This window comes from Anopheles cruzii, chromosome 2 (assembly GCF_943734635.1).
Source record: "Anopheles cruzii chromosome 2, idAnoCruzAS_RS32_06, whole genome shotgun sequence".
NCBI lineage: Eukaryota > Metazoa > Arthropoda > Insecta > Diptera > Culicidae > Anopheles > Anopheles cruzii.
In genome coordinates, this window is record NC_069144.1 from 27,238,001 (window position 1) to 27,249,602 (window position 11,602).

The 11,602-nt window shown below is 41.8% G+C and overlaps 1 protein-coding gene across 2 annotated transcripts in view; it reads left to right on the forward strand.

Moving 5' to 3' along the window:
• The window catches only part of LOC128268823 (single-stranded DNA-binding protein 3), a 22,621-nt gene extending 11,237 nt beyond the window's left edge, over positions 1-11,384 (forward strand). Inside the window, exons 5-11 of one of the 2 annotated variants that reach the window (XM_053006076.1) lie at positions 737-835; positions 2,664-2,747; positions 2,822-2,870; positions 6,130-6,320; positions 6,394-6,540; positions 6,615-6,821; positions 10,846-11,384. In XM_053006076.1, the coding sequence (XP_052862036.1) occupies positions 737-835; positions 2,664-2,747; positions 2,822-2,870; positions 6,130-6,320; positions 6,394-6,540; positions 6,615-6,821; positions 10,846-10,950 (882 nt within the window). In that variant the 3' untranslated portion in view covers positions 10,951-11,384. Of the gene's footprint in view, positions 1-736; positions 836-2,663; positions 2,748-2,821; positions 2,871-4,116; positions 4,147-6,129; positions 6,321-6,393; positions 6,541-6,614; positions 6,822-10,845 lie in introns of both variants that reach the window. The other variant, XM_053006077.1, reaches the window with a different exon arrangement.
• The last annotated feature ends 218 nt before the right edge of the window (positions 11,385-11,602 follow it).

The following is an 11,602-nucleotide window of genomic DNA, read 5'->3' on the forward strand; positions in this document are numbered from 1 at the left end:
ACCACCCGATATCATCATCCGATCGGTAGTCCTTTTAGAGTCTAACAATTTTCTACACACACACACACACACACACTATCAACAGTTTCTCATGTTTCACGGCTTTTCCAAATTGTGCCTCACTTTCGGTGTTGTACTAAATGCAATTGTCACTTCATTACACATGCTCACCATCATCTCATCATCTTCCGATGTTGTGTTTCGTAATTTGTTCGTCCCACAATGTGTCTATTTCAAATGGCCCCGCCCGAGAGCGGGCACACCACAGTGTACTAGTTTTTCGTTGTTTAAAAACACTCACCTGTTCTTGCTCTTGTGCCTATTGCTCTTCTCGAGTATCTGTTATTGTAAATTATGTTACCACCAACCGTGCCAATGGCACGTTTTCCAACCGAAATGGGAATGATTGGCGCGCTGCCGACCTTTGTGTGTATTTTATCTCTGTCCCTTTTTTTATACGGTAGCTGTGTCGATGTGTTGAGCATCTGTATGTATTAATAGTTGTTCACTTTCCTATGCCTAGTTAGGGGAACAATAGTAAAATTTTTCCACTGTACATATTATTGTTCCCATTCTTCACCTATCACCTACCAACCAACCTACCTACCTGTCGGTTTATTTGTTGTGCGTTTGTGTAGAGTCGGAACGTGTGTTTTATCGTTTCTAGCGTGTATCGTTGAGTTATCCTTTTCTTTCTCTCGTGAATGTGTGTCGTTATTACTGATTATTTTTGCAGAACTCCTCCATTAGGCCATCACAACCTTCACACCCTAATAGTCAGCAGTCCCCACATCCACAGCCTCCAAACTCGCATGGACAGTTGATGAGCGGTCAGGTTAGTATTTGCGCGTCCGCTGACAAACGGGTTCAGCGTTGTTGTAACCGAAGTTGCGTAAACGATCAATGCGAATTGTGTGAAAATAAAAGGAAAAGTAGCCGCCAACTCCAAGACGAGTTCCTTTGGGGGCTTCACTGTGTGTCACACAGAGTGAGCGATTGAGAGAGAGAGAGAGCGACCAGCAACCAGCGTATTCGATTAAAGTTTTGTTGTTTTTTTTGCATAATGCGAACTGCATGCGCATGTTGCAAGAAAGCAAAGGAGAGAAGAGCTCGAGTCGAAAAATTGCCCACCAATCTCGTTCAATATTTTGCCGCGCTTGTTGGATCACAAAACATGGAAACTGCTGTAATCGATTTAAACCGTCCAAAACACATGTGCCAATCGATCTACGGTACCCGGCGTGTGTCGTTGCCATTGTGCAGAAAGAATAAATGGGACGTTCGCGTATCTCTGAAGAAGCAGCGCAGCCGTAATATAAACCAGCTTCAGTCAAACATAAAATTGATCAGTACGCCAGTAAACTCGTATTCCGCGATCGCGCGCACACCACGATCGTTGTTCCTAAGGGAGAGCCATCAACCGCCGTACAGAAACAGACACACACATCATCATACAAATGCCCGCAAGCGCCCTTCCCTCTGTAAACTGCCGTTTTCCTTTCGATTTTCATGTTGTGCTTGTGAACACTTCTCTCTAAACTTCTATGCTTTTTGGTATGATATTTTATCGTTAATCGTTCCTTACTGTTCCAGTGTTTGTTGAATGTGTTGTTGTATGAATGATGTACAAATGTCTTTCTCTTTTTCTCTCTCTATCTCTCTCTCTAGTCGGTTCTTATGCGTCTTCGCCTATGTGCCTCTATGTTTATGTTGTGTCTATTTGATTCGACTGGAAATGGACACAAACTCGGAGGAGGGCGAAGATCGTAAAATATGCTATACACAAAATAGTGCCATTCCGACAAAGTCGTTTGCCTGTTTGTAAATGTTACTTTAATTTGACGTTTTCATTATTTCACTCGCGAAATACCGTCTTCGTTCCACTGTTCTTTCTCTGCCACATGTTTCCTATCTCTCTAAGTTTCCATGTTTTGTGTCGTGCCATTTTATTGTATTGCGTAATTCGTGTGTTCTAACCATTCTGCTGGGTTCTTCTCATCCATGTAACATGCTCATTGTTTTGTGTGCAATCCGTGTGTTGTGTTTACACATCCATCATGCCGTGGACGTGTGGCAAAGATTCACAACCGACACACAACCGATGGCCGTCGGGGCCAATCAGCCAATATGTTTGGGAGTTGGTTTTAACACACACACAAACACACACACCTTCTCATGTTCACTTCATTACTGTTTACGTATTGTTTACATCCTCCGAATCATGTTTATCCGTTTCTTCAGGGACAGTTCTGGGCATGGACAAAACCGTCATATTTTTATATTATTTTATTTTTTTGTGTTTGGATAATATTCATTGTTACGTTGTAATTAGTGTATTAATCGATAAAAATTATGACTTGGTAGTTTCATTCATGCAATGATTATTGTTTTTTTAATAAGGGAAAGTTTTGGCCATATTGGTTTTGCGCCCTAGTGTCAATAAACAATTGATCCATATAGACTGTCGCCCTGCCAATAAGAAACTGAAGTGAAGCTTTTGTGATTTGAAAAGAATTGGGATACATGCCTATGTTAGGTTACAACATACATTGTTCTTCAAATGTCATTTGATGTTTTCTCCTTGTATTGGTTAACTCTCTATCCTGTGATGCTTTTTTTTGGCTACTTTACATTTATTCGAGAATTTGCTTTCATTCTTGCAGCCTTTCATGGGTGGGCCTCGATATCCTCCTGGGCCTCGGCCAGGGGTACGAATGCCGCAAGGAATTGGAAACGATTTCAATGGTGTAAGTATTCGTCGCTGCACTGACCATCTCTCCTGTAAGCGATCCTGATGTTAATCGTTCGCCTTCCATTTTAGCCGCCTGGACAACCCATGATGCCAAATAGTATGGATCCGACGCGGCAAGGTAAGATCATTCGCTTACGTTGCTACTTAGCTTCACGATCACCATTAAACCATTGCTCCAGCCGATAACAAAGCGAATTTAGATACACCGCGAAGCGTCTCTAGATTTACTTCCCTACTCTCCCCTTCTCTTCAAATCGTGCTATCTCTTTTTTTCATGAATTTTCCAAATTAAAAAAAAACAATAACAAAAACCTAATCACACAACACCGATTCGCGATATGAGCTGATTAACGGCGGCACATATCGGTGAACGCGGGGACGCCTCGGAATACTCACTCGGCAATCCATGCAGAATATTGTTTAGCATTCTCGTAGAACAATCTGTAACGGTTTCGTTTCGTTTTTCCTTTACTCGCGTAACAAGAAGTTCACCGGCCTTTTTGCGCTTGCAAACATTTTCCGTTTGCTCTCTGTTCCACCACCAATCGTTGCCACTTTGCCCTATGATTTGGTTTTTGGCTATCTACATAGTTACCTTCTTCGTTCATATGTTGTTAGTCATGGATTGGTTTTCGGTTTAGAGTTTTTCCTCCCTTCAGCCTGTTTGGTTTGTTGCATTTTTATTCCCCAAACGTTGCGATACTTTTCTGTTGCTACCTTCCGATTCCCAACGTTTTTGTGCGGTTGGTTGTTGGAAACTCGCTTCGGTTTGATATTCCCTGATTTATTGTTTTTGACACAATGTGTACTGGTATTTACACTTGCGAACCGAGCTTCTGTCTTTTTATTTTAGAAAATAATTTTCCTACCAGATCAGGTCACAGATGATCATGTTCTGTACGAAGGCAGAGACAGTCAAAGTTTGAGTTCAACTTGTTTCAAACACTTTTAGTATCGAATGGAAATCCTTTTATGAGCTAAACTATCGTTGATCGTTTCTTTTAAATGTTCTAGCTTGTTTCACCGGGAAACTTTCAAAGTTGGTTTGAAAGAGAATCCTCACTTTAAGTTGGTTTTTATTTCGTTTCTAATGAATGTGGAGTTAAATTAAGAACTATTCTCTCACATCGAAATGTGTCGCAACTGAGGTGGTAGTGCTACCCGCCGCCGTTCCAGCAAAGTAATACCGTAAGGGCGAGAATAAATTTGAATTCGGTTTAACCTTTGAACCCTGGCCAGCGCAACAGAAATAGTATGCAGTCTATGCAGTGGAAAGCGAGCCAACACAATCGCGAGAGACACGTTTGTCAGTGCAGTAATAAAATCGAATCAATGTTTTCTTTTGTTCTTTGTTCTCTGTTCAGGTGAAGCTGGAGACTTTGTAGCATGGCAAGGTAGGCAATTTATGTCGCGCTTGTCTGCTACTTAAAATCACTTTTTTTTGTTTTTAGTTCATTTTCCCTGTTTACTTTCTTTATTTTCATCCTTTCGTCTACCTATTACTTTCATCTTTCTCTTCTTTCTTCCCTTGGTCTGTTTTGCTGTTTTTCCCACATTCCTCTTCTTCACACTGTCATTTATTCTGCTCATCACTATATCATTCTGCTATCACGCTTTTCGGTATTATTTTACAAACTATTACTATATGTGGTCAACTACTTATCGAATTTGACTTCGCACTTTCTTGGTCGATTCGTGCGATGTGCAAAAGTGTGTTAAGTGTTTGGATTGGAAGCCCTCAAAAATAGTTCAGTGTTGATCGACTCTATTTGATCTCTATGACATTTCCAAAGCTCTATGACGCTAGGATGTTTTCCCATCGCTAATCGGGTTTCCGAAACAGTTAATTTGCTCTTTTGGTAAATCATTATGATTTTCTTTTGTTCAACGATTTGTTTCCTACGAAATAGGCTGTTAAATATACTTTAGCTGCTTCAACTAACCCATTTCTAATGCACAGATATCCATTTCATGTTGTCACGATGCTTTGCCAGTTTTCTTATAACTATGGTTTATTTGTTTTACTATCAATTTTTCATATAAATTGTAAAGTGAATGACAGACCCTTAAAGTGTGTGCGAAGAAAGAAGGAATGGATGTACTTAACATTTGTTTTCTTGAGTTGTTCATAATACCGTTTACACATAATTTTTCACATACTTATATTTCTGTTGAATTGGAGAACAAAATTCAAATGAAAAATTTGGTGATTCGGTTTTTGGAGAGTTGTGTCCTTGCTCGGGGCAACACTCTCTGCCAGCTCCTTTCAACGGATTGGGTTTATTTCGGAACGTGTGTAGAGGATGCACGGATTGTTGGGTGCACGGTTTATTTCTTTAGTTACCTTCTGCGGATGTCTTACCCTTTTGGATAAAAAACTGTTCTGTTCTTACGATTTCATTGCATTTATCGATTCTTTTTCTGTGATGGGGGAATATCAAAAGGCTATGATGGTGAAAGGACAAGCGTGTGTATTCGGTCTCTACAATCAATGTACTAAATTTCGCCAAAATTTGGATCCTAAAATTAATATTACACTTTTGGCAAACGGGGTGCAACCGGACTCGGACTGCTACCATTTCCCCATCATTTTTGGTTGGCATTGGCAATGACTGCCAATTTCCTACCGTCGTCCACCGTATGTACATTCGGTTCAGTTTCGTCTCTCTGCTGTCTATTTGCGAACGTTTACTATTCAGTTGCTCTAATACTTTCTGCTTGGTTGCACTAGCTGTTTTGGTTGTTGTTCTACTTGTGTTTCCGGTTTATTTAGGTTTATTCATGCTTAATGCAAAACCATCGCCTGCAAACAGAATAATGAGTGCGCTAATGGGATGTTTGTTTCTTTCTCTTCTCCCTCTTTCATTTCCGTTCCTCGCCACATCTTCCATCGAAAATCCTTAAATCCTTATATCAAAACGCTTAACATAATACTTAACGCGTGCGTGTCATTGCCTTCATCAATATGCAATCATCATCTCCCTTGGCTCTGCGTGCTGCTCTTGATCGATGCCTTCGGTTTATGTTGCAAAACCAATCAATCATTCAATCGATCATTTGTTGCACAATTTGCATTTGTTGTAAACATCAACTTCAACATTCCACCGCCCTCCATCGCACATGACACTCTAACGCATACGGGAAATAATGGTGTATCCTATCGGGTTTTATTAAACTTCGATTTTTGTCTGTACACACTTGTCCGTTTGTGTTGATACACCGTGCAATTGTTTTGTGATTTTGATAAACATTCCTGTCTCCTCGCTCCCATGTACATGTCCTAAAATAACATTATCTCCACCCTCCGTTTCCTTCGTCCTTGACTAACATCATTGTATAATCCATGCGAATGAAACAACAACACTACAACTGTTCAGGCCCTCCAGGTATGGGTCCGATGAATCCTAGAATGAATCCACCTCGCGGTCCTGGCATGGGTCCGATGGGAGCCGGTACGTACGGTCCCGGAATGCGTGGCCCCCCGCCAAACAGCAGCTTAGGTCCGGGCGGTATGCCACCGATGGGGATGGCTGGTGGGCGACCACAGTGGCAACCGAACACGTCATCGGTAAGTAACGAACGAAACGCCCCATGCGTATAGAACATGACAATAAGATAGCGTTACATTTGGCACGTTTTAGCCGATGAACTACTCGTCGTCATCGCCGGGTAACTATGGAGGACCTCCAGGGCCGAGTGGTCCTCCGGGTCCAGGAACACCTATCATGCCATCACCTCAAGATTCTTCAAACTCCGGTGGCGAAAATATGTACACACCAATGAAACCCGTAAGTCGTCGAAGCTTGCTGATAATGTTTGGCGAACGGGGTCACCTACACTCAGTTCCGTTCAATCGTTGTAGGAATTCCCAATGGTCGGTGGTGCGGACGGCAGTGGTCCAATGGGTGGTCCCATGGGCCCGAACACGATGGGTGGTCCGGTACTTAATAACGATGGTCTAGACGGCATGAAGAACAGTCCCGCGAATGGTCCCGGCACGCCCCGGGAAGATTCCGGCAGTGGTATGGGCGACTACAATCTGGGCGGTTTCGGAGGACCGGGAGAGAACGTAAGTTTCGACAACTTTTAAGAGCAAATAAAATCCCCTCCAGTTTAACCAATCGGAAAAAATGACAGCATAAAAGGAAACAAAAGAAAACAAAAAGCCAGAACTAGGACTAGCCTAACTCTTTCGGAACGTATGCTGAAAACTGTCCGCACCAAACCTACCTTTTCAAGCTAAACAAGACTTGACTGTGTTCCTATACTTAAAACGATTAAAAACCGATGAAGGTGCACGCGACCGAGTTGGTTATGAACGAGATGTACCTTGCCTCAGTTACTTCAACGGGGCACGTTCGGTGGAAAAGGCTGTGCCCATGGAGCACTACAAACATTAGATGAGAGATTTAAATGGAATGTAACAAAACAAAAACCCTAGTTCGAAGAAAGCTTTAGAAAAAAGTGTTTCATGACCACAGAGTGTAAAGTAAAGTGTGGCCGTCGTATCATGGCACAACAATCTTTAACAAAACACATCGGCTATTATTTATTCTACTTCATAGCGACGACAATGTGCCAGTTGCTGGCAAGTTTTAAAGATTAAGAGTAAGAAATTACCATTTGGCTCTCTCGTTTAATGTTTGCTTCCGTGCGTCCAGCTTTTTCCGAGTTTCCATCCATGTGGAGCATTCAACAAAGAATATTTAACTAATCTCCATTCAATAACAACACTACTCGATCGTTACTACATTCTATTTGTTTTATTATTTTATTATTTTTAACAATCACTTCACATATTGTTTCAAATGAGTTCCGAATTTGTTCAATGTCACACCAACCAACCTCCCCTTTTACATTTACCGTTAAGGTTAACAAAAAGGAAAAACAAAACAGAAACATCAACTTTTGAGCTAAGATATTGGTATTCATTTCGTGTAAATATAATACGGCGGTCTCTTTATAATATTTGGTTTTTAAATTCCCTTCGGTGTAATTTTTGCGGAAACGAATTAACTTCTCCATAAATTGCACACACTGTTCAACGTTTTGGTTTTTGGTATTCTCTGTCCACTGGGTGCTGCTCCCCACACACTGTGAGGCAACGTGTAAGCCCACAGTGAAAGAAAACAAGAAAACGGTCAAATATGCATTAACTGCTAAATAGGTTTACAGAGAGAGAAAGAGAAAACAGCGAGCAACTCAAATGAATCTGCTTTCGGAAACCAATCAATTTTGGGGTGTCCACTGTTAGATCGAACATTTTGTTTTCCATATATACATATATGGGGTTGATCATAAATTATCTCTTTTGTATTCTTCTCTACTGAAACTGTTACGTTAAATATGAATTGATTAGACTGTATTGAGTAGCGCATAAAATAATGTACAACGAATTGTTAATAATCAGAGTATAAAGTAAACAATAGAAAACAAAAACAACTGGTGGAACGAAAGCAGTGTATGTCTCCTGACGCCGCCCCACACACGTTAGTGAATTGTAAATAGTGCGGAATCGTTCGATTTAAGTCTATAAATGCTCAAGGAAGATTGTCTTTAAATTTTGTAAAATGAAAATCTCCTTCTCTTCTCTTTATTGTTTTTTCTGCATCATTTTTGTTACACTTACATTGTACTTATCATTTGTGACTGCACCTTTTTAACCGCCAGAAAGTGTTTCACCACACTACGCCGGGTGTTTGCGTCTCCTTGTCTTTAGTTACATTAACCCCTTTACCGCGGGCGATCAGCTATCGGTCATTTTGCAGTGATCAATCGATGAATATCCCGCGAAGGAACCTTTGTTTTGAACTCTAGCCCCGCCAGCGTTTGTCTCATTGGAAAACGGTTTCGATGTAAGGAGGAGGGAAGACAGTTGTTCTGAAGGCAAAAAACAGTGAAACAAAAAAGCACGATTACCACTACCCACCCATTAACACACCCTACAGCTAAAACCGATAGCGTGTAAAACAGCGCACGGCCACACCGAGTGAGTGCCGAGAAAGCATTTGTGGACTTGTGTTTCACCAGCACAACACAACACACACAACACGACGAGAATGAGAGAGAGAATTTTCACCAAAAGCGCATTTTGTGTGTGACACACAAAAACACGATCCATTAAAATGTGTTGAGAAGTGGAAGGACAAAAAAATTAATAAAGAGAAAGAGAACGATGTTTTCATTCGCCATTCGTTGAGCATGGTTAAGCAAAACAAAAGCAAAAACCACCCCAAAACGGCGCAGAGTACGGTTTGCAAACACACACACACCCAGACCCAGAGAGAGATAGAGAGAGACAGGAGACATCTGAAATTGAAGCAGTACAAGAAAGTCATCTTCTGTTTAGTTCTGTGTCGAGTGGTAGGTGTAGATTGGATGTAAAAGAAGCACACGACTTCTACCACCGGGAAACGGTTCGGGAATGAAGAAAAAAAAGTGTACCGGAGACGACCGTTTGTGTCCGATTTAGGTTTAAAACTCGCTTTTGATGAGGTAGAATATAATTCTAGGAGCTACTACTACTACACACACACACACATCGTTGACAATGTAAGTTTAGCTAGTAAAACAAGGCAACGCGCGGCACAGGAAAGTGAGGGCGTTCTTGGGACGGGGAGGGTTATCGGTACCTTTTCAAAATAAATCAGATATCTTCATGCATTTGTAAACCACTTCCTGAACACCAATGTGCTTTCCATTGTTGTACCCGTGTGACCACGTGAGTTGAGAATGCAACGAACAGAAGGCCCCGTTCTCTACACTGCCGGTTCGCGCTGACCGTTCTGCCGTTCGTTGGCTGATGCTGTTGCCGCGCTGCACCCCGACCAGAAGGTTCTACGCCTCGCGCGAGAGGACACTGCTCTGCTGCTCTGCTGCAAGCGAGAGCAAACTAAACTCACTAAACAATAAGAGTGGACAGGTGAAGTGAATTTCTTTCTTCCCTCTATTTTGGAGGCATCATCCCCTGCGCCGCGAGACTGTCCGGTGTTCGATCCGGAGAGCTGTTCCACTTCTTTTCCGGGTGTGGTGGTATTATTTTTGTTGTGTAGGAAGTTGTGTGTTAGCAAAAAGTCTGTAAATGTTGAATTGACAACCAATTATTAGCCCTAATCTTCTGACACTCTTCTCCTGCAAACGTGTTGGTCACATCACTCACTCTAGAGCCACCAAAATCAAAAAGTCAAAACCAAATACATGATATTGATGAACCAAAGTGCTTTCTCAAGTATGATCTTGGAAGAAAATTCTCTTTCTCACTCTCGTCCGGTAGTAGTGTACACACACACACTCTTTGGCTGTAGTTGATGATCTTTGGTCGTGCCTATATATGATTGTAATTATGAATACAAATATGTACACACACACATATAGCAGTGGTATGTTTAGTCTAATGATGAACTATGTATAAAATCCCAACGAAACCAGAGTTCTGTAAGGGAGAAAAGTATCCTAAGTAGTGCGATGAAACAAAGGCTGGGCGTTGCTTATTGATCTCGTGTCTCATGAATGGAGATGCTTCATCGTTCCATTGTGTATAGTGTTTTACATATTTTTATTATTTTTATCATTTTGTAACATTAAGTTGATGTTTATTTTATTTTGGAGACCAAACACCCAGTTCTTTGCTTTCGACATTTTGCTCACTTGCGAATGGGTTTGTCTTTTGTGCAGCTCTCGTACGGGCGTTTTTTTGTAATGTTGACGAAGCAAAAGATGATTTGTCCACCGTTTCGTTTTTGCTCTGTTACTCTCCTCGTTGTGTAATGTGTTACTCCTTTGTTTTTAATCTCCCCGGATATATGATCGATGTTTTAAGCGCAAGTAACTTTTTTTTGTGTGTTCTACTTGTAAACGACGAGGAAACGAGAGAGAAGTGTTTAACAACAACAGCCCTCTGTAACCAATTCGAGCACCAATAAGTAGTAACACACACCGCCCCCTAAATGCACACAAAAACATTCACCACCACATTTCCCGTACTGTTTCTCGTCTAACCCTTCTTCCATCGCCGCCCGTAACCGAATCCTGTCGATTTTTCACAACCAATAACTGACACCAAACTCCAAATTGGCTATGTATTGTTTTTACAGGACCAGACAGAGTCGGCAGCTATACTGAAAATAAAGGAAAGCATGCAGGAAGAGGCGAAGCGTTTTGAGAAAGATTCCGATCAGCCTGATTACTATATGCAATAACATCCTCCTTCTACCGCTACTACAGCCGCTACACTAGTACTTCTTCTACTACTTCTGTTATCGAACCTAGTAGTGATATCGTAAAGCCAATCTATATTAGTACTTTTACCATTACCACTACCACTACCACCACTATTTACTACCACCAACAACAACACCGCCACCAACAACAATAGCACCACGAACAGCAACACCATTGCAGACGGCAGCAGCACGCCACCACCACTCCCTCACTGCTGGTGATCGTGTGTCCCACCATCCATCGTCATTGTTGTCGTTGTTGTTGTTGAGATGTTGTGTTGAGCAGACCCCCGAGGGCGGCGGGTGCATCTTCTTCAGAGTAAAGCGTGAAACAAACGACAACAACACTACACTACTATTGCTGCTGCTGCTGCTGGTGGTTAATCGTTGTTAATTGCGCGCTGGATAACAAACTCCGCAAGCTAATCACGAGAAAAATCCATTCGGAGCATAGGGAGCCAATCAATTGCACAGCATGGCGACCTGTTTTTGTCAAGTGTGTAAAATAATCGAACCGGTGTGTTGTGTTGTTACCACTAAAGGCGGACATGGAACTGCTGCTCAACAAGCCGGCAGTAGAGTGTGTTCCGTGATCCGCGGAAACATAGCAAAAGTTTCCGTCTCTTACACC